Source organism: Dermacentor silvarum, chromosome 10 (assembly GCF_013339745.2).
Source record: "Dermacentor silvarum isolate Dsil-2018 chromosome 10, BIME_Dsil_1.4, whole genome shotgun sequence".
NCBI classification, from domain to species: domain Eukaryota; kingdom Metazoa; phylum Arthropoda; class Arachnida; order Ixodida; family Ixodidae; genus Dermacentor; species Dermacentor silvarum.
The window spans coordinates 102,299,289-102,325,751 of NC_051163.1; the positions used below are offsets into that span (position 1 = coordinate 102,299,289).

The window sequence follows — 26,463 nt, forward strand, 5'->3', positions numbered from 1 at the left end:
TCCATATATGGAAGAAATAATCTTGATATGCTAGTGCTTTTGAAAAAAAATGATTGCATTAACATAACCCTTTAATGATGAGACATATCAATACCTAGCAAAAATGTTTATTTTCCATCTAAATGTACAAAACACATCACGAATAAGCATAATCAACAATGTTTTGCGGAATTTTTTTCAACAATATAGGGGGAAAACTCCAGGCAGGAAACTGGAAGTGGGCTTCCCCCCGCAGCCACCTAAAGCGTTGTTTTCAATTTGTATATATATAGACACCTCTCATGATATGTGTGACCCATAGGTGGACATTGAAAACACTGTGGAGGGTGGGTAGACACAAGGCAATTAATTGAATAGCCAATTAACGAACTAACTAACTAACCAACTAAAAGCCCGGTCATGGAGGCTTCTCGCCAGTGCTCTGCACAACTCCCTAGATGTCGCCCGGTCCAAAGGGAGGTGTGTGGTGGCAGACTGTCCTCGCGTACATGGGTTCGGGCTGACCCGTTCGTTTGCTGAAGCGGACGACTGTGCTGATGTAGGAGTCGCCAAGGTATCCATCGAGGCAGCGATGGATCCCCGATTGACCCGATTGATTGTGACCACCGACACTAATGCAGATAAATTTGTATTCAGTTGTTCAGTGTGCTACTGCGATTTTTGAGCAAACAGAAGTTATTATGTATCATTATCGCCATATGCACGACCTTTACCTGCGACACTCGAATTTGTCGCCAAAGGCACACACAACTTCCTTCTGAGCGAACGTGAAAGTTGGCTTCTCTGTAAGTAGAGTCCGCGTGAGCAGAAGCCAGCTTTATTCATCTTTGGTTCAAAAAAAAAAAAAAAAAATAGCGATATAAACAAATACGGGTATATTGAGAATCTTAATTGTGTGCCATTGACAAGTGTCATGGATAAACAAAGTCACATGTTCACCAGGATTGAACCTGTATTCAAATCATTAAGGGGCGCGTCGACTGTACCATACACGCACTGCAGAAAAGCGGCGGACTTGTGTGATATACCCGTGACACACAGGCTCTCCAAAGTCATTCGAACTTTCGAACTATATATAAGGGACATATTCACAGTCATTAACACGAGGTGATTCATGACAAAGGAGTGTCTCCTTTCTGGTAAGGGTCTCTTGTGGGAAGCGATATATCTGAACTACTTTAAGGGCATTAAGGCGTATCGTCGTGCGCATGTCATCAGCAACACAAAAGCAAGCAAAACACTTTGTAGGCTTGGTGATAATTTATTTGCTACCAAACAATGTTTGTTACAGTTAGCAGACACCTAATTTGTCTCGCAATGAACTTTTATTGCAGCCATATACTTTCAACCGTATCCAACTGGCCCGTCACATATATGTCACCAAATTATAATGCTGAGGCGTGTTTTTTATGCATCATGCTTTCTTGTTTGTTGTTTTACATTGACCATAAGCACAATTTTGTAGCTTTTTGTCTGTTTCAGTTTAAGCAAGCAACACCGCCTGTTCTGCTGCGGCGCTTTCTGAAAAAAAAAAAAAATCATATAAAGGGGACCGTGGTACCACATGTGTCACCAGCGAAACTCCTTTTCGTAATCGGTTCTTCAGTGCAAATGACTTTTGTTCGCTCTGGTGTCAGGGGTATAACACATATAAATTTAAATCTCAGTTTAATGAAACCTTGTTATTACGAAAGGTTCTACTTAACGATTTTGATCTTATTTAGTTGTGTAACCATAGAACCTGATGTGTTAAAAACTTCAAAGCAACGAAGTGAACTCGACATCCTGTCCTGTTAAGGTTTTGAGAGGATAATATGGATAGGACATTGGTAGGCCAGGTTCTAGTTCAGGCGACGGGTTGGGAAGGTTTGTAACTCTCATGGAGAAGCACAAGACACTCCAAGCGGGCTCACTGTCAGCAATAACTGCGTATACAAAGGCTAACATATTTTTGTGCTCTTGAATATATTTTACCATTCTTTTAGGCCAATTGGTGAAAAGTACTCGAAAAGTTTAAGAGATATTGAGTGAAAGATAGCATAATTAGGTGTATGCGCATAGAAACACCACTCAAGGACACATTCACAGGACGAGCGCACTTATGCTATCAATATTGTTAGGAAATGCGCTAGCTATGTGCAGTGGCAGATAATTATGGTCTCGTGATCTTACCTTTGTCTACGTGCTGACAAGCTAGTCATCATAGGCATGCACACACATTACAGTTTTTGATATATATGTAAGTTCTAATAAAACCTTTTCATTTGATAGTAAGCGCTCGTCCTGTGTTCTTCCGTCGTCTTTGTCCCTTCACAATTTTTCTAACAACGAATGCACACCAAGTTGGCCACTTCGACATTTTTATGCTATTCGAACATGCATCAACTAACCCACCAATTAAGATCTACAGAATTGATTGTCAGACAAGAGTAAATCCAGCCGACCTCACTGTAACTGTCTAGCGCGCGGCTAGTACGTACATACCTGTACATCGGTCAACAGTGTGGGGAAGGAGAAGGGACGAAAATATTAAACGTTCAAGAGCAAATTAAAAACAAGCACGCGACGAAAAAGAACGAGGCGTATGTAATAAAATATGAGACGAGGCATATGTGTTTTCAGAGCGTAGCTCTTAGGCGCCCGTTCCTGCGTTGCGCGTCGGCGTCCCTCGTAACCGCGCTCGTGCCACTGCTCACGCGTTCCGTCTTCTTCCACAGCTCGCTCCGATGTCACTCATCATGCCAGCGTTCCCACACTCCTCCTCCCTCTGCGAAGGCGCTGACGGCACTGGCCCACGGCTAATCGGTGCGGTGATTTTGGTCTCAAATTCTTTGCCTCAATATATCGCGAAATGAAAACACGTATCGTTCAAATTTCGCATTAGGGAGTATCATAATCGTCGGACATTTAGTGAACCTCATTCAGTTCTTATTGTCACCTAGCACACCCCCTGCGCGGCAACATTGCTGCTGCTGTAGAAGACAATAAGGTGTGCTCCAGCAGAGAGCCCGCAGGCTGCCACTTTAGGGCCGCGCATTCTCTAGTTTCCATTGAACTGTGGAACCGGCAAGGCGGTTTCGAAATCTCGAATATATGCTCTTCATTAATGCAGTGATTGCACAAAAACACCTTTCATTACATTTATGACCATATATCATCCGAATCATATGCGCCCCAGCTTCTGCACTTCAACGTATGGAGAGCTCCGCCATTGGACGACTAATATGTGCAGAAAAAGCCAACCTTATGATGGCAGGAGGCACGGGTTTGTGAGTAGCGAGCGCAGTTTATCATTTCAGAAGAGGGAATGCACGTGCAATTTGAGAAAGTCAGACGTGCTCTTGGTCAGTGTGCAAGTTGCGTTGCTCCTTCGTGGCTGAAGAATGGAGAGCCTTGGTCAGTGGCAATTAAGAACCACAAAACTGAAATATGGAGGCATATTCAAGCAGCACAACAGAATGAAAAAAACACACAACAGGGCTAACGCCGGTCTAGTCCTGTTGCGTTCTATAGCGCAGCTCTTAGGCACCCGTTCCTGCCGTGAGCGTCGGCGTCCCTCGGTGTAACCGAGCGAACGCGGAGCGCAGCAGGGATGAAAGACAGCGATAGTGAAGAGCGTGAGGAGGTGGGTGCAGCAGAAGCATAAGAAAGCGGAGGGGGAGAGTCTAGTGAAAGGGTGAGGAGAAAAGCGGCCGGAGTGCCGCATGAGATGTGCTTCACGGCGGCGACCAGGCATGTGGCGAGCGCATGCCTCCGCTACCATATATGGAAACAAAGCGCTGGCTTGGGCTATTGGACCCACTGTCTATGCGCTACTTCACGTGCGTCGCTACTGAATACGTTCCGCACGAGCCACGCATTCTTTCTGACGTAACCAGTGGAAACCAGCGTAACCAGCGATGCAACCAATGCAAATGTTTCGTCTGCCGCTGCTGCTAAACGAGCTGCCCGAGCAGGGGCTGAGCGCCGCTGCCGAGAGGACCCTGTTGTTCAAAATTAAATTCTTTGTCATAATATATCGCGAATTCAAAACGCCTAAACAGCCGCGCTCAAAATTTGCATTAGGGAGTATCGCAATCGTCGGTGAATTTTTTTCGTCCTCTTCCCAGTGCGCTTCTTTCGTTTAGCCTGAGAATGGATGCCACAAATGCTGCAATTTCAGAACAACTCCATTTTACTAAAACCAATTCTGGAATTTTGCTAGCCGTAGCAATTGCATAGAAAAAAAAAAAATTCACCGCCGATAAGTTGAGCCTCCGGACCTCTCTAAATAAAGTTTTCACACACACACACAGACGATTACGAAACTCTATACGCGTTTTCATTCAAGATATATTGGCTGGCGCGGACAACGTCTCGTGCGGCACGTTAAAAATGGAGCGAAGTGTGGCGCGACTGTCTCGCTAATCGAGAGATCGCGAGAAGCAGCTCACGAGCGCGATTCACAGCAGCCGTCACAGACAGATCTCCGCTCATGAAGCGCTGTTTCCATGTCCGACGTGCGCTACTCTGGCGCTATCTCGTAGCCATCGTCGCCACAGAGCCCATCTTGCGCGGCACTATGCTTTTCTTCTCGCTTTCGCCATACCCTCCTCCTCACGGTCTCTTCGCTATCGCCGTCTTTCATCCCCCGCTGCGTTCGCTCTCATCCTCCACTGTGCTCGTTCCTTCGGTTACGCCTACGTTTGCCACAGAAACGGGCGCTTAAGAGCTGTGCTCTAAAAAATTATCAGCCTAACTTCTCTCCCTCAAGAATCAAACTTTGGCTGCTGCGAAGCTCGCTTGCTGAGGATTTTTCAAATTTTGCGTTTATACAGTCAAGCCTAATATATACTTAGTTTTCAAATTTGTATGGTCACAATGCTTTGCACCCACCTCACACTGGCTCTCAGAGTCAGTCTTTAAGGCGTATCGAGAATTCATTTGCAATATGTGTCAGAATTATATTCCGTTCTGAACATATAGTATTACATTTGTAGGTATTTACATTATAAATATACCTAAAGTGCATGCTTTGACTTTCTTTTGTATTAATCATACAGTCCCTTCTGGAAGCTCGGCTAGTTTCCATGCTAGAGAAATGCATTTTTTTTTGTTTTCAAATTAGTACATAGCTGCTCTGTAGCGATAACCGACTGATTATTTGTCCATTTGTTCTGCTAAGCGCTATACAAGCCCCTCAATCATCTATCATGCTTCCTTAAGTTTTGCTGACTAGCTGCACCTCGCTGCTTCAACTCCACAGAATGACACACATCCAGTGCAAGGGTTAAGCAGATTGCTTTATTCTCGCCTGAGCCTCTAGCAGGTCAGGCCTCAACCATTACTACATTGTCTTCAGCACCAGAAGAACCTGAGCCAGCTTCAGCTTCTTCGTCGTCGTCATCTCCGTCAATCTCAGCATTCTCCTGTTCAAGGCGATCTAACTGCTTGGCAAGCTCCAGCTCGTCAGTCTCTGTCACCACCTTGGGCTGCATTGAGGGCAGAAAGGACATCCTTTTCATTACACCAGCAGATGAATTAAATTCACTCCAGCATATGGTAATTGGCTTAAAATGTGCTATTTTGCATGACTTGGCTTCTATGTCTGATATCTGTCGGTGTCACTTTTAAGATGCAATCAGCAGTTGTGACATCACAAAAGGGTGCAGAGATTTAATACTTAAACCTGGTTACAATGAAATGGTATTACTGTTACAAAATAGCGGACACAGTCAACTTCTATTAATTTGACCCTGATGGGATCAACGAAATTGATTGAATTACTGTATCGAGTTGAATTAAACAAGATGCAGAAGAAACGCCAAAACACATCACTGATTCATTAGGCATTATTTTCCTGATTTTAGCACGCCCCCGAGCCAAACGTGCACCCAATTTTCATGTGTACAATGTAGAAAACGAACGCAGAAATGATATTAAAGCTCCTAAACAAAGTAGAAACTTAACACGCACTAAATTTTTTAGCGAGAAATATGGACAAGGGTCTAATATCTGTTGACAATGGAGGCAGTTTTTTTTTAAAATCAACTTTGCCGCACAATCTTTCAGTCAGCTTCCATGCAATACATCTATCTGTGTTATGCGCTGAAGCATACAAATGCCGCGAAGGCGGTTTTTGTATCATGTCCTATTGCACCGCGCCAGCAACTTTCGGCCCAATTTTCTTGGAAAACAAAAAACAAAACAAAACAAAAAAACCTTGGCTACGGCCATGGCTTCAAAATCTTAGAGCAGGCCAAAAGTAGCCATTTTCGACGGGAGATGTGTGTTTAACGAATTCATTGTTGCCTAAGCTCTGCCGAGACAGACAATGCCACTAAAGGGTTCGCTACTGAGGTCACCATAGGGGTCAGACGCGTCCATGTTGACCGGTCCAGTTAAATTATCCGGCGACGACCTATTTTAGGATCGAAATAACGGAAATTTGGGCCTATAGAAATGCATGGGCACCAGCCGAGATCTTCAGCCTGGATCGAATGAAGCGAAAAATTGAATTCGCTGAAGTCGAATTAACGGAAGTCTACTGTATACCAAAACGAAACTTTTTTTCAAAACCCTACAAAGCCTCATAAAGACATGTCCTTCACCCGCTGTCACATGAACCGGAACTTTGTCGAACACACCAATCAACAAGTACATTCGTTGGAACTCATTTTGATAAAACAGTACCGTCGATAGCAATGCTTCAAAAGTAAATACAGTCACCGATAAATTATTCGGACAGCTTCGAGGCACGACCACTCGGCCCACAGACATAATGTACAAGGATGACTGAAAATTCAGGTGCCTTGCAGAGCACCATTTGACGAAAGAATTATTCAAAGAAGTGAAAACATGCCTGGCCTATGTTTTGACTACAGAAAACAAGAATGAAAGTTAATTTATAGGAGGGTGCCCTTGGCAGAGCTTAATGACTTAGGATGCTTTAGAACATGGATATATAAATTAGAGAAGTCGCCTCTGAGAAGTACATACAATAAATAGTTTCAGCAGACACACCTGCGTAGCGCTAGTTGTACTGCTGTAGAATACTTCCCTACGGGCGCAGATAGTGCGAGATTAGCATAAACTTGTGCTTCAATTTTCTTACGAAAGCTTCTTTATAATACCACACATTCTACTGAGACTGTATTCTTCTTCACCTAGTCGCACCCATTTCTGGCTTGTATTCATTTTTCTGTCCTGTCAAGTTTATTCCTTCCTGAGATGCTTCTTTCACTGATTTCACTTAAAAATGCAGATAATCTAGTCTGGTATATACCTACACGGCTACGTATATAATGTGCACTGTACGTGACTACGCAAACATGAACTGTGCATACACATGTTCCTACAGGTCTTTTTACATGCTCAAGGTTAGCATTTTTAGTGTTTAATGTGCACATTAATTTTTTAATGTTAATCTTGTCATTCATCTGACTGAAAACTACTTGTTCTGTTAACTTTTTTTAGGGGTGTTCATTTTTCGAAAAAAAAAATAAAAAATTGCACACAGTTTTGTTCTGCCTGTAAATACCAAAACATACACTATGCGCTTTCGATGTAATGTCGCGCTGAATTGGGAGTTGCATACTACAGTCGTTGCAGTTGGGAGTTGTGTACTTAAACGAACTTCAGGGGACCGCGGTAAATGGTTCGTTATTTTGAAAAGTCGTTATAGTGAAAGCCCCGAAATTAAACATTCTGCCCATTAACTTATCAGTTCATAAGCTGTCACCATATGAGCTATCCACAAAGAGGTCGCTGTTGGCTCTCGGCCTGCGCTGTTGCTATTTGCCATAGATTCCGGCGTCATGCACCATGTAATAAGAGTGACGCGCTCAATAGACACACTGACGCCGAGAAAACTACCGACAAAAAGGAAGCTCCATGTCGCCTCCAAAGCGCAGTGTTTCTTGTTTGTTTATTTATTTTCATAATCCTTGCCGTAGCCATAGACACCGCAACTGTCTCGCTCGAGGCAGACACCTGAACTATTTTAAAGCGCAAGCGCGCGTAAATGACACTGCCCGGAAAGTACAAAGTGTGACCGTGTGACCGCGTGGCAACTCCGCGAGTACGGAGGTCACATTTCTCCGCGCCCGTAGCTACTACGGCCGCAGAAAGCGTGAAAGAGGCGCACGGAAAGAAGGGCAAAAGAAGGAAGAGACCCGCCTCCGTTGCTAGGCGACACTTGTCTGGGTGGAACACGCGCTCGCAAAACCTGACGAGTGGTTGCCTCAGCTACTGTTCGAACGGTCCTGCGCGTGACAATCGCCACTTCAGGACCTTCTCAGAAAGAACGACTCGCCTGACTGTTCAGCTCACCCACTGTTACCCTGCCTCGGAATGAAAAAAAGTGCGAGTCGAGAGCGAAAATATTTTGCAGTGATGCCAGACCCGATGCTCTATGGAGCTGTGCTATTGGAATATCCATACACGCGGGGCCTTCAGGCACACTGCGTCGTTGTAGAGTGCAAGGGCGCCGTCATAAACCAGGAACGAATCCATTGCAACGTGCACCGGCATGTCATCCGAGGGTGGGTGGTATGGAAAAGGCGTGCGCGAAAGAACCTGTGCGCGCGCGCGAGCGACAGCTGCTTCCCTTGTGAGATGCCGCTGTCACCGATTTGCGTCATCGTCGCGCAGCTTTCGAGTCTTTTTCATAACTCGTAGAGTGATTACCGTGGGCGATTGGCCTTTTGAGAGGCGGCCGCCCTGCTTTCCGACGCGCCAATGCTGGGTGCCAGCATTGGCACCCTCCCGCGTGTCAGTGTCCGTCCCTTCTGCAGCGTCCCACACCCCCACAGCGCATGCGCGTCCCCTCCCCCTCTCTCTCCTCTCCTACGCTCCCCCCTTTCTCTCCTCTAGGAATCCTCTACGGAGCGGCGCCTGCGTGCCACACCCCCACAGCACATGCGCGTCCCCTCCCCCTCTCCTACGCTACCCCCTTTCTCTCCTCTAGGAATCCGGAGCAGCGCGCACGACAGGTGGTGCGACAGCTGCATACTCCGCTGGGGCACCACGGTAGTTCCGTGGTATGAAAATGACTGAGCACGCGCGCGCCTCATTCTCTCTCCTGTGCAGTGCTGCGATGAGCGCTCGGGCCGCTGCAGCGAAATCATCTCCCGCTCAAGCTAACCATCTCCCCGCTGCTTCGCATCCACACATGGTTCCCTTTAACGGAGCAATTTTTTTATCCCCCCCCAAACCCGGAACGAATCCATTGCAACGTGCGCCGGCATGTCATCCGAGGGATGGGTGGTACGGAAAAGGCGTGCGCGAAGAACCTGTACGCGCGCGGGCGACAGCTTTTCTCGTGACATGCCGCTGTCACCGATTCGCATAATCGTCGCGTTGCTTTCAAGTCTTTTTCGGAACTCGTGGAGTGATTATCATGGGCGATCGGCCTTTTGAGAGGCAGCCGCCTCGCTTTTCGACGCGCCAATGCTGGGTGACAGCGTATTGTTTTAAAAATTTTTTTACCCCCCCCCCCTCCCCCCCAGCGCCGTCCGCTTTTTGCGCCTTGTAGTCTGCTAGCCTCCTCTTTCGGCTGACATGATTGGATATACGGAAATCTAAGAATCCCAGATTTTGGAATATAAGTTCGTAGTACTGAGGCGTTGTTAACATGACACGGAAACTGAATAACGATCGTTATTCTGAAATGTTCGGTATTTTGAAGTTTGTAGTACTGAAATGTTTTTATACATTGAAACTATAAGAAGTCAGCGGGAGATTTCTGAAGAGTTTGTTAATGTGGGGTTCATAGTAAGGATATTTTACTGTAGAACGAGCTCTGCTTATCCAAAACAGTTTGGTTTGGCTAGGATGAGTCGTGCTCGACCGAAACACTTAAGGGGTTAAAACTGCGTTGAAAATTCGGAAGAGTTAGTAGGTATGCATGTTTGAAGTGCATGGGGGCAAGCACTGACCGGGCTCTGCACAGTGAAGACACCTCCAGCCTTTCGGATTGTCTCCTCAATCTTGGTTATGGCATTGTTGAGCGCCTCTAGGCCCTCCGTCCGGTCCATGGTGGTCGTGGTCATGACATACACAGGAGGGGCAATCAGGTTGATCTGCAAAGAGCAAGCACACTCAGCACCCACACTTATGCCTATTTCGTGTGCTACAATTTTGCACTGAGTGTTTTGCAGCATGCAATTTCCACAAATGCAAACTTCGCATTGCCATTTCACATACATCAATAACGGCAGCTGCGTTTTTTTTGCATTTGCAAGCACCTGATGGAAGGCTGAATTATTCGTAACATAGTTGCTAAGCCAACCTGCTTCAGCGAAAACTGGAAACTTCCCATGAAGTGTTTCTTGTCTTCAAACTCCTTACTTTAACAAACGAAAAAATAGGTGGGCAGGCCTCCGTGACGCGCGATGATTTCCACTGTTAATGGCTCCCCATCCATGCCGTGGGAAAGTTTGCAAGCAAAATCGCACCATGTGAAACATGCTTTAGGAGGATGGCAAACTGGCAAGTTGCAATGCACTACAGTTAATGAACGATAATTCTGAATTCACAGGAACCGTGAAAGACATCCAAATTATCAAATGTCCAAGAAAACTAATTAGAAAAAAATATATATGTATTTACATTTTACGGCTGGCTGGAAAAACTGGTCTATGCACTGCTGCACAGAATTCCGCTCACGCAGAACCAAGTCTGCTATTATTTCAGCAAGCGTTGTGCTTTCGCTGTATGACGACGAAAGCATTGCAAGTGCTTGCGCAAGGTCTTTGCTACATGGCCCTGCAGCACAATGGTCAGAGTCGGAGCCGCTGTTCACTGGCGCGAGCACCTGATGGATAATTTCAGCATCATTCAGTTCAGCACAGGACAACATGGCACTGTAGACATCAGCAAAGTCTTCAAAGTTTACTTTGGCCAGCATTGGCACACCGCTGCCTCGCAGATCTTCAATCAGGTCCGCACCCACGCCCTGCATCACAGGCAACCAGTTCAGGTGAGGGTTCCTGGACTTGGGCATCTGCGACTCACCGCCGGAAACAACTCACGCACGATGGAAACAATGGTGGATTGTGCCTGGCGTCATTGCCTTCCACACACCGGCAAGAATGTGGATGGATGACAGCAAGTCCACGCTGTAACTTTTGCCACTGTCTAGGCAACCATTTGATCCAGCCAGATATTTGAGGCCTCTTCAAGTTGTGGGTACGTGCCTGATGGAAGCTTTTCTTCTGGGTCATAGCACCATTTCTGCATCGCTCCTAGAATCCTAGCTTTTTCCTTGATGTAGTTCGAGCTGGTCAGTTTTGAAATGCTGAATTATTGAGCTACTTCAACCTGTGACAGTTTACGCCGACTAAGGGATTAAAGATTCAATCACATCCGAGATTCAATCACATTGTAGAAACGCGCTATCTTGGAGGCCTTAACTTTGCTTAACAGCTCTGGCTGCAATGCTGGTGGTGTCAGTTGGAAACCACCACAGTCACTGATGGAGTCTGGATTATCGAATTCGAAGCCCTATACCGTCCAAAATTTTGGTCGTTGTTATACATGGCATCTATGGGAGAAATGACGGTGCCGCGAAGAAGTACAGGTATTTAAAAATGTCCACATTATCGTCGTCGACTGTATGCCTATTCTCAGAAGCACACAAAACAAGGACGGGCAAGGTAAAGACAGTATCTGCACTGTCTAAGAAATAATTTTTTTAAATTAGAGAATTCAACTAGTGTAAATTTCGAATGATTGGTTGTCAATGCTTACATATGCAGAATTCCAAAAAGTTGCTGAACAAGAAAGTACACGCTGGCATTCTGCGCACACTGAACGCACTAAGAAAATCAAAGGGGCACATTTACATGTGACCACTGTCTATCCAAAGGCACATTCAGTCGGGCTTTTTCCTGCACATAATTAACAACAAGCAGGCGTTACAGCCTGTACCCAGTGCTAAATGAGGATCGTGTCTGGTGGAAACAGCACTGTAGGTGCGACAGCAAATGCAGTCCTCATAGAGGCAATTATTTTGCCTGCAGAGACATCACAGCAATGAAAGCTCATCTATCACTGTGACGAGTGATCAAAGGCTAGCCACACAAAGACCAGCTGCGGAATGAGTCGTATAAACAACCTTTTTTGTATGACACAGAGCTGTCAAGGCACGGAAAATAAGTACACCTTTCGGGAGCACAGCACATATCCTTTTGTCGACCTCCACTTGGTGTATGTCTAAACTTTACAACTGTCATTGAGGCTTCCTAACTCGGCCATCGCTTACTGCTTACAGTTTACCACAGATTGTTCACGAAGATACAACACGTGGCCTGGCACTCTAGTTTATGTCAGTCCCTGTGAGTCAATGCATGAAGCTTGTCATGTGCGATCAGGTTTTGCAAAATTGAAATTTAATGCACAGTTTCTGTAGGTTTTGTTTGAGTCCTAGCTAGAGTCATGAAATGCGGGTTCTTGTGATTAGAGTTGCATTGTAATTGTATATTTCCTGTGTATAACCAATATTTCTGATAAGGCCTTTCGTTACCACGCCTATTCAAATTGATCACCGGTGATTAAAGCTTTAAATTGCCGATTTTGACATGTAGGATAAGTTTTTTATGCACTTAATGGCACCCAGTGGTTAGTCCAGGCATTCCTCTTTCAGAATCAGAAATTTCAGAAATTCTCCAGCTCTGGTGATGTTGTGATTTTTGGCAGACCTTTTTGCAAACTAATGCACGCGTGCTGTAGTGAAAAGGGGCGTGGCTGTCACCCTCGAGAAAAAAGCACGCCACTAGTGATTACGGTGCACTAACATCAAATTATGCTGTTGGCCTTGCAATCTGATAGTGCTAAGTGGTGATAAGTACCCTAAAATGATGCCAACTATTTAATAGTCGGCTTTGGTTTGGAGTCCAAGTGGCATTATTCCACTAAAGCGCATTTCTGAAGGTTTGCCACATGTCCAACATGTGGATCTGGCATTTTATGCCAATTTCCAAGAGTTTCGGTTTCGCCTTACTAGTAAAATTCAGACGATGGGCACTGTGCAGCCGGTTACTATGCATTCATCGAAAGTCACCTCCATTGCGGCGGTATCCCGCGCGACTGCACCGCGAGAAAAGCGTCCTGCTCTGAAATAAGCTGCACCCGCACTTGAATTTAGTGATGAGGACTCGAAATACGAGTCCGAAGACCACCGCAAACCAAAATCAAGCTCTGACTGCAACAATGTTTTGAGTCAGCCCAGGACATTCGCAGCTGTTCACTGGCGAGTTTCGTTTACAGCCTTGAGTGGTCTCCTTCCTCGTGTGCCCTTATCTGTCGATTTTTGTGTGCCACCTGATAGCGACACTGATTATCTGCAGGCTGCATACTTTGTTTGGTCAGGATGTGCTGCCACCGGCCGCAAAGAAAATTCACTTCACGCCAAGGCCGCTCTGAACACATATTGGCCCCGCACTACGGAGCAGCGCAAGACAGTTTACAACGGCGCGGGATTTCTTTCTGCTCTTCTTCACTGCGGAGGTGATAAAGACCACCCGGAAAAATGCAAACAAATATGTTTGGATGCATATTCTGGAGTTGCCCAGCTACGGTGATAGAGATGGGCCCTGGAAAGAGGTGGCTCAAGACGAACTGGTGTTACTAGACTTCTCATCGGACCACCCTCAGAAGATGCCGAAAAGGCGAAACTGAAAAATGTTACGAGGGCTGTAAGGTTAAAAACACACACACACACACACACACACAGACACAAACGTTTTGTGCAAGAAATGCCGAGTGCACCTACGCTTCACAAAAACCAGGAACAGCTTCACCGCATGGCACGAGTGATGGAGAAGTTCCTGGTCTGTTTGTTTTTTGTATCGGAAGAACAGTGGTGTACTGAGCGTTTATTTTTCAGACACTATTCGTGGGTGATTTATCTTTGACATGTATATTCTGAAATTGCTTCGACAGTAATGCTTTTGTAGATATCATGCTTTTTTATTGTTTTTATCAACTAGCCACTAAAATTCGCTTTTTAGAATTCTTATGTGTTACATAATAAATTGTTTTGCTTTGCAACATATGTTTTTGGAAAGAGCATTTCATTATCTACAATTTGCTAAGCTGCAATACAGTCGAACCCAGATATATTGAACCCACATATAACAAACTATTGTGTATAACGAACAGCAGTAAAATTCCCCTGAAAAGTTTTGTATACAATTTTTATTTTATATATCGAAATACAGTGGAATCTCGATGATACGAATCTCACGCGGTCACGAAAAATATTCGTATTAGCCGAAATTCGTATCATCGAAACACAATTTAGAGGGGACGCGGGGATCAGATCGCGAAAATCGCGAGAAAAATAGATTTTTGAAAACCACACGTTTGGGTATCTGCAACGCCTCATCTACTCTGCATCAAAATGGTTTGGCTGAAAACGCACTGAAAGTGCCCGAAAAAGTTTAATTCGTCAGTGCGCAGGGCGAGAAAACAGCTTTAAATCGCGCAAAATCACCACAGTTCATGGAGACATATCTCGTACTTCCCGCTACCGAGCGCCGCCATCCTGGTATCGTTCGAAAGCTCAAAGTCTGCGGAGCCTTTCCGCTTCTCAATTCGTCCGTCGTCGCCAACTTGTAAAAAACGCACAAACACCAAAGAAGCGCGGGTTTACGGTAGGTAGTCACACGGGCCCTCTGATAAAAGCGGGCCTCCGATTGGCTGCCGTGATGAAAGGCGCCTCTCCATTGGTTGCTGCTGTGGCAGGGGCAAGATGGCAACCGCAGTTGTCTGCTTCGTGAACCACGCCGGTGTCTTCACTTGACACACAGAATTCGGATTACTGAGAACTCCCAGGTTAGTGATGGATCGTCGCTCGTTGGCGAATAAACTTAGGACGAAGCACGCTTTCGGAATACGGAAGCGCTCCTACGGCAAGAAAAATACGGCGATTAGCGGGAGAGCACGCGACTGAACGAGCGCAACCTTGCACCGTGGATTACGTGCCGCGCTATCTTGCACCGTGTGACTCCAGCAGCGAAACCCACAATCGCCCTGTGCCATCGGCACCAATAACGCAGCCGACGGAAGACGCGCCAATGGAGGCTCCCGCGCCTCGGCGTACGGCCGCGCGAATCAGCTGAGATCGTATCTCGGTAGACATAGCTCGCTGCGACTAAGCAAAATGGCGCAAAAAAAAAAAAAAAACGCGGCCAGAAGTAGGGCAGTCACTCCGCCCGACGGCAAGCGGAAAAGGAGGAAAAGCACAAAAGCAACAAAAGCGCCACCGCTTCGAACTCTTCGCGCCCATTCGCGGCCTCCGCGCTGTCTGGCGTCGCGTCCGCGCCTCCGCACCAAAAGAGAAAGGGAGAAAGCGCGTGACTGCGCGCTGTTCTCTTTCGCGACCGTCGGTGGGGCGGCATTTATTCGTATCAACCGACGCGGGTCGAAAATCGATTCGTAACAACCGTTTTCTAGCACGTTGCAAAGTAATGGGGCTCGGCCGGGACGGCAGAAAAATTCGTATTAGCCGTGATCGTATCATCGAGGTTCCACTGTACCTATAAATCGAACTTTTTTGTGATTCCCTTCAGATTCAATACATCCGGGTTCGACTGTATTATTTCTAGTGGCAAAAAATGTTTCTCCGACACCTATAAAAAACAACCATTTTCTTGTGGTAACGAAAGAGTTAATCCTGTTCATTGTCGTTTTCATGCACAGCACAAAAAGTAACCTCGACTGCATTTTTTTTTCTCCTGGCAACTACGCTTTGATGAGAGCATCTAGCAATGATTAAAACCTGTGCAAGCCTCACCTTGATAGGCATGTCCTCGGTGGACAGCGACATGCCTTCCCGTAGCGCGTGCTTCACAGCATCGATGCCTTCATATTCGTAGCAGGACACCTCAATATCTGGTAAAACAAAATGAAAGGGTGCAAAGAAAATCAACGTGGGCAATCGTAAGTGCACGGTTGTCGGCAATACTAGTGACAACATCTTATTAGCTTCACACATTATGAAGAAGAGGCTTAATAACTCCAGTCCTCAAAAAGAAAAATGGCAACAGGCGTAAATCAGCTGAACAGTAAGGTTGAAGACACAAACGTTTGCATCGGTCAGAAATCAGCCTGCCATCCTCAATGCTCAGTTAAAGTCGTGGTAGGGCTTGCCAATGCCAATATGGTGGTTGCCACAATATACAGTGGGGTCAACAAGTCAATGGGACAAATTTTTCACAGCACCACGAAGTGCTGCACAGGGTCAATGTTATGTGGCAGAAGTTGCTTACAACAACACTGGTCGAAGTAGAATGTAAAGCATACAGTGCACTTATAATGCTACTGGGTCCAAATGCCATAAACTTGCAACTGTATTCTGCATATCAAGCCTCTCCAGCTCTGCTTAGCCTCATGACAATGCACATTGTGATACTTGATTCAAAAATTATGAACTGTGACTAGCTACAGCCCTCTGCTTGTCAGTCTCAAATCATCATTAATGCATTCTTGCCAAAGTGAAAGCTGCTGCTTCTTTATCATTTTTTTTAAAGAGCAAAGCTTTCTTATTGACACCTCATGGACTTTGCTGACCGTGATTGCTGCTGTCCTGCAGAATAGCTGTGTGTGTCACGTGACAGTTTCTGTTAAGCCAAAGATGCTAGAATGAAACGGCTCAATAACAACCAACTTTACAACTGTCTTTCGCATCATATGTACTTCTCTTCGCCTTGCACCTCTCCTCACCATTCTTCTCTTGACAAACGCCTGCCTTCGTCTTAGTGACATCACAGTGTCGACATCTCACAGTGTGCATTTGCGTGCACTATTGTTTGCATATCAGCCTAGCTTGTGTATGGTGTGGTGCATAAAAATAAACATTACATGGGATTGCAAGTTGCACAAGATGACGGAAAGGACAGTTGTGTGCAGTGCATTTAGTTTTATAATATCTAATTAACTGCTTCACCAAAGCTTCACTTCACATGGATGTGCACTGGATCTACACAACTTTACAGAAATGTGGCAAAAGGAACAGCAGCAACGGTGAATTCAGTTTAAAGGATGTCGAGTTAGCTGGCATGCGAAGCTTATAGTGCTAAGTATATACCGTACAGGCTCACCAGCTCTGTTCTGTTCTGTACATGTGGGTTATTTTGATTCTTGACTCCTTCTGTACCGCGCCCATTGGGCATCGTTAGCCCCCTATCGATGGTTTGAAACGCCGCTTTTGAGACCTTCCGCACCACTCACGGATACACTGTGCCATCAGATGTGAAGGAGGAGAACTATAGTTTTGTTTTTAAGCGGTTCGCGTTTTCCCTGCCAGGCAGTAATTTTGGAATGCGCTCCGAAGTTTCACGATCGTCAATGTAGAAAGCAAAAATGACTGCCTCCGAGAGCGGCGCGCATGCTTTGAAAGATGGCAGATCTCGTGATTCCGCTGCGTCTGCGGCTGATTTTATCGATGGGGCATGCAGCAACGAGTCTGAGGATGCTACTTTTTCGTCGGACATTTGACTCTGAGAGCGACGACGACGCAAACCAGCCCGGAACATCGACGGCCGCAGCCCGGCACGCTCAACTGTAGTGCTTGCAGTTAAATTTTTGTAGCTGAATACCTGCTGAATGAAAAATTTTGATTTTTTCGGCGATAGCGCCTATTAGACAGCAATACATTTTGTATATCTCATAATGTTCGTAACATTTTTTTCTTAGTAGACACAAGTGTGTCTTTACAAACGTTGTTCAATTTGATCCCACAATCTTGATTTTGGCAATTTATATATTTTTTAAAACATACATCTCGTTAATGAAACTTTTATGCGTGAAAAGTGCATTCATTGTGCTTTTTGTTTATGTATTACATAAAATATTGAGTGCAGTAGTTCTTTCAGAAAAAAAAATCTGATGCATCCTTAACTAGGCGTACCTGCCCTGATCTTGACAGCCTGTGGAGTCAGCCGGTGCTTGATGTTGGTCAAGAGGACTTCTTTTGTCTCTGGGTCAATGTTGCATTCATCCAAGACCGACACGTCCCTGTCAAGCAGAACAAAAAACTCTGTTCCAAAATCACACCTTTAGGTAATAAACAAGCGCACTACAATTTGCAGAAAAACATTCAGTTTTCCGAGAGCTTCAGTTGCACAAAAATTGAACTCCACTGGGGCGCTAAACAGTGTACCCAATTCCTCCAGACAAGCTAGAAACACTATAGAAATACACTTAAACACTGACATGAAAATTTTGTGTCCCGCTTTTTAATGCAATTAGCATTTTATGCCAACTTCAGCACTACGAGTATGTCTTTCTACCGAGTTATCTACCTAGCCTATTACGCTGGTCCAGTAACCCAAGCTGTCTACTTCTTGGGCCATTAGGTGTGTGCTTGTGGTCGTCGCTCCAGCTTCGACATCAGACTCTCCTCACCCCACTGTTGCCATGCTGTCGTGGTATCATTGTCATAATTTCAGAAACATCACTCCATTGTTAGCATGCCGTCGTCTTCATGTCGCCCCCGTCGTTCCATCAACGTCATTCCACCGTAATTATACTGTGGTCATTCAATTATGATTATGCTGCTGTTGCCATGTGTTAGTTGTCGAACCGTCGTTGTGGTCGTTCCATCAATGTCACACGTTTCGCGTCATACCGTTGTCCTCATCCCGTCATCATTATACCATTGTTATTTCAGAACCGTCACCCTGCTGTCGCCACACTAACTTCATCGTTACATTGATGTCATTCCGTAGTCGCCGTCGTCATGCATTTGTTGCCATACTGTCATGATGCTGCAGTGGTCGTTCTATCATCGTCATCTAATTCTCATCATCCCATTGTCCTCATATCATCGTTGTCACAGTGCCATCATTATACCATCATCAATTCAGAATCATCATCCCATAGTTGTCATGCCTTCATTGTTCCATAGACATCATTCCTTCTTTGTCACTGCGTCGTTGTCGTAGCTGGTGCTGCCGAGTGACTGTCGTAGCAAAGTGGGCCGATCCCCGAGGCAGTGTATGTCACTATATAGCTGAAGCAATGGAAATCTCAGAATGACTACTACAGATTCTAAACGAAGGTGTCTTCAGCAAAACAGTGTGTTGCTACTTTGTTTGAATGCTAATTGCATTAGCGTTGACATTCATCGCGAGTGACATTCATCATGGCGGCCACATTTCGATGGGGAAGAAATGCGAAAACACCCATGTACTTACACTTAGGTGCACATTAAAGAACCCCAGGCGGTCCAAATTATTCCGGAGTACCCCACTACGGCATGCCTCATGATCAGATTGTGGTTTTGGCACATAAAACCCCATAATAATTTTTTTTTTTAATACAGCAAGTCTTGTCTGCTTGCGTTACGATGTTCTGCATATTGATGCAAGCTGCGTAGTCAGCATAGGTTTTGAACTTTCTTTTTGTGAGCACCATGAATTGCCCTTGTTACGTTGTGGGCTGCAAATATAGTGATCGGCGACATGTCAAGCTGCGACATCGTGTCCCTCTGTAAGGCAACAGGCAAGCCGAATGGCTGCAGCGCTTCCGGCTGTCGGTATCTAATTGGATCCAGCATCTACGTGTTTGGGGCCATCCTTAGGCCTTCATTCCAGAGGACTACTACTGCAATAAAGAGTTTTAGCATGTGCGGTATTAGGGTACATGAAAGCGCAAGCCGACTGGGCATTTTATCGGCTGAGTGGAGGTGTAAACGTGAACGTCCTGCACGGTGCAGCCACCTGGTGGCAACAGAGCTCACCAAGCCAAATACAGAGTGAATTTAGCAGTAACCGAGTGTTTTCTACTTTGCTGCTGGTGTAAAATTTCAGCAGAAGCGTAATCGTGAACACATTTCTTTAAATGTTTATATTGCTTCCCACTTGGTTAGAGCAATATTACCTCTTCTTTTTTTGGGGGCTGGTTAAGCTCTGCACCACCAGGTGGGCTGCACCAAGCTGGCAACTAACGTTAAGCTAAAGCCTCTTCATCTTTAGCAGTAGTAGCATAATTTAATTAACTTTAATTAGCCTAGACTAATTTATGCTTCTGCCCAACTGTCAACATGCCTAGCTCCGCCTGGGGTTACCAGAATACCAGACATGCTCGGCATTGCCACAGAACGCTCGCAACACATACTGCTTGGATAGCTCTCGCTGGGGATCAACGGCCAGGCGGCTCGTGGGGAAGTTGAAGAGACTTTGAGTGCAGGCTCCAAGACAACCGGAAGTGACGACACAGAATCACATCATGACGCAGTCAGTGAAGTTGAAACTTGGCACCGATCGCTTGGCAAATGAGTTGAGGAAAAAAAGGAGGAGGGTAACTTGTAATCGTCCATAGCTCTCTTAATATGAGATGCTTCACTTAAATTGTGGCGTGAATGTTTTACCGAAGCTGTACCCTACGCGTCTGCAAGATGTGTTCAAACTATTTCAGAGACTCTTTAACCCATCGAGTGCTGAAATGAACTCGGATTTCGGTAGCATCGCCACCACATTTGAGTACATGTCAGGGGTGTCTTGTACCACGAGACCATTACATCAGACACTCACGTAACAGCCAGCTTGAAGACGTCGTACGATGCTGTGGTCTTCTTGAACTTGTCATCAAAGTACCAGGCAGTTTTCCTGTACAGCTCTTCCAGCTGCTCATCTGTCTCAAACTTGAGCGTTTCGGCCACGTGCCGAAGAATGCTGTTCACCTGCACATGCACAGCAAAAGCCACAGCCATCAACACCCTCTTCCCGTCATTTCGTCTTGAAACTCATTGCATCAAAAGGCATTGGTGAAAGGGCACTACTGCCGCTACTACTTACAGCTCTTCCCCTGGCAAACTTTTCTTCACATTTTGTGATGTCTTCCGGAGACACTCGTCGTTTGGACAAGTCAATGTAGCCTGCAGAATGGAGCAAATGCATTTTCACCAATGCGAAAATGTGCCCTGCTAGTTCCTTGCCAGGAAAGAGAGCGTTCGCGAAGTGTGGCACAGTCACATTCCCTTTATGTTACAGAGAATGCTGTGAACATGCGAGACAAATATAACTGCACTACATGCAGCAGAAAATTTACAATCTAATGTCAAACACAGTGACGAATCGCTTGCTCTCGCTTCCGCAATGTTGTCATTGAAAGCAGATGACCCACCAATGCTATCAGTTGACTTTGTGATCGCGAGAGCAATCTCAGTAATACATAATTGCTAATTCTGAGTAAGATAAATGAAAAATGTATGTCTGTGATCTCAAAAAGACAGGAATATCATTCTATCTCTGCACTGCAGTGACGAGCCCTTTTGCCCCAACGCACAAAACTTTAGGCTTGGGCTCTGCCCTCTCGTCTTCTGTGCTGTTTTGCTTCCAGTGTGCTAGCCGAGGTGAAAGGAGAGAGAAAATTGGGTATCGGTGCAATAACCTCACTCATAGTTGGATTCAAGAAGCTTTTGTGGCATGGGATTTATGAAGCATCCTTTAATAGTGCGGCCATTCCATGATTAGTTAGAAAAGTGTTCCAAGGCCCCTTTAAATTTTCAATACAAATTTTCCCCAGATGTTGAGGAATTACTGTTGGAAAGGCCAGAACGAAAATTTCCAAAGCTATACGTTGACTTCTTGCCATGCCTACGCATTCATGCAGCACGTTATGCGGTTATTCAGACTTTGCAAGCTGAAATGGGCACTCAGACGAAGAACACGGCAGAAAGCACTTCAAATTGCAGCTGCAGACAAACAGGCTACAACGAATGTTTCCCTGAAGCGATATTTACCCCCATATTCAGAAAAGCACCGTAACTTGAAGCCCCTGCTTGACTTTGTCACAATACCGCCCAACGTGAATGCGCCGAAGGAAAGGCAATGAGCATCTTGGGCACATTCACGTCAGGTGTTATCTTGACCAAGTCAAGCATGGGTTAAAGTTAAGGCACACTTCTGAATCTGTTCAGTTAAGGCGCACGTCGTCCGCTCTGCACGCATTTACCTCGCAAACACTGTGCAAGGCAGCTATATCCCGCCAGAGAACCGTACAGCCAGACGTACCTTTATCCTTGTCCACCCTGATGACAACGACGCACTCACTGCGCCCTACGCGGATGAGTTTGTTTATGGAACGGATACGTCGCCTGGACAACTCGGAGAGCAGGATCATGCCTTCGATGTCGTTGTACTCCAGGAGCCGGACGTAGGCGCCCATTTCGGCGATCTGCCTGACGTTCACCATCACCACATCCTCGGGCTCCGGGTATTTTTGAGAGTAGAAGCGACACGAGAGAGGCATGGTGTGGCAGTTTACCTGAAACAAAAAAAATAATATTAAAACGTGTTTTGTGTTCGAGCAGACGAAAACAGACGGCGGTAAAGGCACATCGCAAACACAGCCTAAATGATAGGCACTTCGGAGGGGGGGAAACGACCAACACGTAAACCGGCAGGCAGAGTACGCTACGACGGCACTACAGGGTGTGTCGGTACTTTATTTGATCACGTCAATACGCAATTCACAGCGAGAACAAACATTTGAACGCGTGAAGGAAACGTGTGAGTGAAAACGTCGTCCAAGGGAGCCAGCAACCGGCCCACTTTTTCCACATGCCTTGACAACTGCACGGCCGGTGCCGGCAGCTGCGACTCGATTAACACGCGTTTGCTCTGTCGGAAACGCAGCGAGATGCGACCATGCCTTATCGCTTCACTTACGTTCAGTCGTCAGATGCAATCCAGGTTTCAAAACTGCGACGAAACGGCACGCGAACAGCGGAAAATAACTCAAACCAACATGTGGCACCAGTTTGAGAGAGCCATGAACCAGAGAAAAGACAAACAAGTCGGAAGTGAAACAAGAAATAATACTACTCGGCAGTTTCGTAGTAAAATGAAAAGAATACTAAATAGTCGTCAGTAATGAAAACAACTGCGTCGTCAACTATGCATGTAAGTAATAATATTCATTGCTAAAATGGTATTTTATAAAATTGTTTTGTTAAACTTTTTTATACGCAACCTCGATACCGCACGGTTTCAGCACGCCAACACTTCCGCCTTCCTTTTCATGTCTGCTTTGACACGGTGAAGCGCGTTCAGCGGACCTCTTCGTAATTTACGTCTATCGCCGAGGACATATTTCATCTGCGATATGTGAGTGCCTTTTTTAAAACGCTAACCTCCCGCTTACATGCTGGATTGTGCATTTTATGCCTACTAGTTGTTAAAATTCCCGAGTTTAATTTCGATAATCGGCACCCTTGTGCGTGCCGGCGGTACAACACGAACGCAGACAACCACATCGCACGGTAGTAATTGAGCGTTGCTTTCTTTTGCATCATTATGCAGGGAGGCGATAGCAGCAAGCGGCGAGCCCATGGATGTTTACACGGCCCTCCAGGAGGTGCTCAAGATGGCCTTGATGCACGACGGCCTTGCTCGTGGTCTCCACGAAGCGGCAAAGGCCCTCGACAAGTGCGTGTTCTTACTGGCTTCGTAGCGCTCGTCTTTACGCCGTGGCGTTGCGCAGGTTCTGAAACGCCTTCAAACGGATTATATGAGCGAGGTAGATCTTTGATTGGTTTAGGATGTAGAGTCGATGCATTTGGAACAAGATGGTTCAATGGGACGTGTGGCTAGCTCATTTTGCCGACTGTCAGCACCGAGTCATTGTCGGGCTTCTTAGCTGAAAGGTCCTCTGTGAATGCCGATAACTTCCCGTGAGTGATGTTGTAAACCTGCCGTAAACGAGCGACACTTCTGTCAACGCTTCGACTCCTCCCTCGCACTACCGTGTCACGGTGCGCACGTGTTAGCGTTGCGCTAAGTCGGCGCCTTTCCTTTTGCAGGCGTCAGGCCCACTTGTGCGTTCTCGCCAACAACTGCGACGAGGCCAGCTACGTGAAGCTCGTGGAAGCCCTGTGCGCGGAACACCAGATCAACCTCATCAAGGTGAGAGTGCAGAAACAGCTGCTTCACCCATTCTTGGTAGCCGTCGCCTGGAGCCTGCATCCTGGCTAGGCCGGTTTCTTTTGACAATAGTTTTATCGCCGTTGTCTCGGAATCCTTTAGCAGATAGCCATCGAGTTGGAGCGTAGATGGCATCAAATTGAGCTGCATTTGTCATACACAGCGAATGCTTCAATTAATGTGCGTTTAAGCATGCGTGAAGAACGCAACAGTATGGGGGGGGGGGGGGGACGACTGGATATGTATAAGAATGTGAAGAAACTGGAAGGAAAAATGTGATAACACAAAGGGCAGTGCCTTGCAATTTGAGGCTCGAACTGGTTACCTAAGGACGAAAACATACCCTAGGAAATGTTCGCAACTAGATGAGGCATGTGTATGCTGCAGCAAAAATCTGGAAACCACTCGGCACATCCTAATGGAATTCGAAGGGATTCGCTCAGTGAGACCCGTAGGTGACATACACCTTCAAGAAGTGCTTGGATTTTAAGTCGACGGAAGCACCAACCGGTCAGCAGTCAAGACAAGCAAGAGACGTTTAGAGCATAGAGTGGAAAAAAAAAAAATCGAGAGATTGATACGACTGGATCTGTAGCAGGCATAGGTAGCAATACAAGATAAAGAAATTTTAAAGGAAACAAAATGATGATAGAGATGTATGCCAGAATGAAAAATATGTGCAGCATACTCGATTAAATCAAGCAGGCTAGTAGACTATTTGTCACTGCCCCGTTTTGCTAATAAATCATCACGGGAAATTCCCAGCGCATCTGCTAGAAATCCTAATAGTAAAAAGGAAACAAATCTCATTTTGACACTTACTATGTAAAAAGTTGTTTTAGCTTCTACGATCATAAGAAATAACTGCTCGTAAATATTAAGTTGTAAATACTTGCTTGTTTAGTTCAACATATTAGAATACACATGTGTACTCACTTTGAGTGCTTGCTGTGTGTCGGGAAGTAACGAAAGAGGTTATTATTTTATACTCTGTGAAGTTGTAATTTTAGGCAGTGCATTACTGTGTTGGTGGAATGGCAACAAGTGGTGGCTGAGAGGCAGCATGGCAGTTTGAGTGTGCAGGTAAAGATATTCCGACACTGTCTGGTTGTAAGGCCACGAAAATGGCATGTTTTGAATAACAGACGCGCACTTGTGTCAACATTTGCTTTGGCCTGATGCGTCCAGCCAAGCTGTGTCCATGGCCGTCTGCATTGCGAGGAGTGCATGTGCTACTACTTTCTAGCAAGCCACTAGCCAAATGTGCCTCAACATTAGCAGGTAAATTTGGCATTGCGAGGAGTGCATGTGCTCATTGACAGGTTGTGTGCGGTAGCACTGCTGTCTTGTGAAGTTCTAGCAGTGATTGAAAGCGTAGTACTATTTGTGTGAAGACATTTATACCAGCTGATAAGACCACAGAGCCATGCCAAAGCAGGCCCACATGGTTTGGTTGGTCACAGCATCACCAGGTGTTACTGTGCAGCTTTTCCAGTTTCTGCATTATTCCACTAGATATCTCTTCCAGACAAATATGTACTGGCTGAAACTAATTGGTGGTTAAGTCAGGTCCATGGAATACTGCCGAGTCATTCGAAGCTCACAGGCAGTGAGCAGTGCGATTCCTTGTTGCTCTAGAAAGCAAGTGAAGATACTTGTACCAACGTGTTGGAGGTATACCGTGACAATTTTGCTAGCCACTTGGTTTGTACATTATGCACCACAACACAGAAGTATTGAAAAAAAAACTAAATTTCTAGGTCTGCTCCACACTACAGCCTCATTTAGAAGCATGTTGTTTACTTTGAATTAGATAGCTTTGTTATTGATAATGATTGTTTCAAAGCCAAACAGGCAGAGAGAGGATGCTTCTAAATTAATTTTGACCAGCTGGAGTTCTTTAGCCTGCACCCAAGCCTTGGCACTGGTATTTTTTATCATGCCTTTGGCGGGGAACTTGACCTGTCACCGTGCAGGGATGAGATCGACTGGCCAGGATGCAGGCTCTGAAAAAGCAAGTGCGCATGATGAGAAATGGTCTCCCTCTCCCGAAGAGCTTAGTGTGGAATAGTTACCCCCTGACAATGCGCACTTGGTGCTGGTTTTGATTGCAAAGTCATCTTGTGCCTAGACTCATCACGCTGGCGATTCGTTCTGACCCTGTGGTGCAGGTTGACAGCAACAAGAAGCTAGGCGAGTGGGCTGGCCTCTGCAAGATCGACAAAGAAGGCAAGGCGAGGAAAGTGGTTGGCTGCAGTTGTGTCGTGGTCAAGGACTACGGCAAGGAGACGCAGGCACACGACGTCCTCACGGACTACTTCCAGTCGAAGAGGGGATAACCTGGGCTCGGTTTGCTTGCATTAAAGGGGAACTCCATCCTCATCATCTGCAGTCTGTCTCTATGAGGGATCAGCCAAAGGCTTATCTAGTAGTGGGAATGCTGTACCATTGTGCACCCAGTGTGGCTCCATGCTGCTCCAGGAGGGTCTTTTTTTACCTAAATTGCACCACTGCTGGGCCACGACGTAGTTTCAGTGGTGTGGAAATTGGA

The 26,463-nt window shown here is 45.8% G+C and overlaps 2 protein-coding genes across 2 annotated transcripts; one reads left to right on the forward strand and one right to left on the reverse strand.

Annotated features, from left to right (window-relative positions):
• Positions 1–5,261: 5,261 nt before the first annotated feature.
• Positions 5,262–22,808, reverse strand: LOC119466386 (eukaryotic translation initiation factor 2 subunit 1). The gene is made up of 8 exons (XM_037726894.2): positions 22,659–22,808; positions 22,002–22,254; positions 20,784–20,863; positions 20,520–20,668; positions 17,894–18,000; positions 15,779–15,876; positions 9,918–10,061; positions 5,262–5,471 (listed from the first exon to the last, which is right to left on the reverse strand). The coding sequence occupies exons 2-8, from the start codon at positions 22,237–22,239 to the stop codon at positions 5,310–5,312; spliced, it is 978 nt and encodes a 325-aa protein (XP_037582822.1). The 5' UTR covers positions 22,240–22,254; positions 22,659–22,808; the 3' UTR covers positions 5,262–5,309.
• Positions 22,809–22,952: 144 nt separating this feature from the next.
• Positions 22,953–26,294, forward strand: LOC119466387 (40S ribosomal protein S12). The gene is made up of 4 exons (XM_037726896.2): positions 22,953–23,096; positions 23,292–23,417; positions 23,792–23,894; positions 26,084–26,294. Coding segments are annotated over exons 1-4 (399 nt in total). The 5' UTR covers positions 22,953–23,094; the 3' UTR covers positions 26,252–26,294.
• Positions 26,295–26,463: the final 169 nt, after the last annotated feature.

What these genes read in the sequence shown, in the direction of transcription:
- LOC119466387 (XM_037726896.2), top strand. An exon ending in GCGGCAAAGGCCCTCGACAA is followed by an intron (nt 23,418 to 23,791) that starts GTGCGTGTTCTT and finishes TTCCTTTTGCAG; the next exon opens with GCGTCAGGCCCACTTGTGCG. An exon ending in ACCAGATCAACCTCATCAAG is followed by an intron (nt 23,895 to 26,083) that starts GTGAGAGTGCAG and finishes CCTGTGGTGCAG; the next exon opens with GTTGACAGCAACAAGAAGCT.
- LOC119466386 (XM_037726894.2), bottom strand. Translation starts at nt 22,239, where the DNA reads ATGCCTCTCTCGTGTCGCTTCTACTCTCAAAAATACCCGGAGCCCGAG. An exon ending in CAGGGTGGACAAGGATAAAG is followed by an intron (nt 20,864 to 22,001) that starts GTACGTCTGGCT and finishes TCCATTCTGCAG; the next exon opens with GCTACATTGACTTGTCCAAA. An exon ending in TCTTCACTGTGCAGAGCCCG is followed by an intron (nt 5,472 to 9,917) that starts GTCAGTGCTTGC and finishes CCCTCAATGCAG; the next exon opens with CCCAAGGTGGTGACAGAGAC.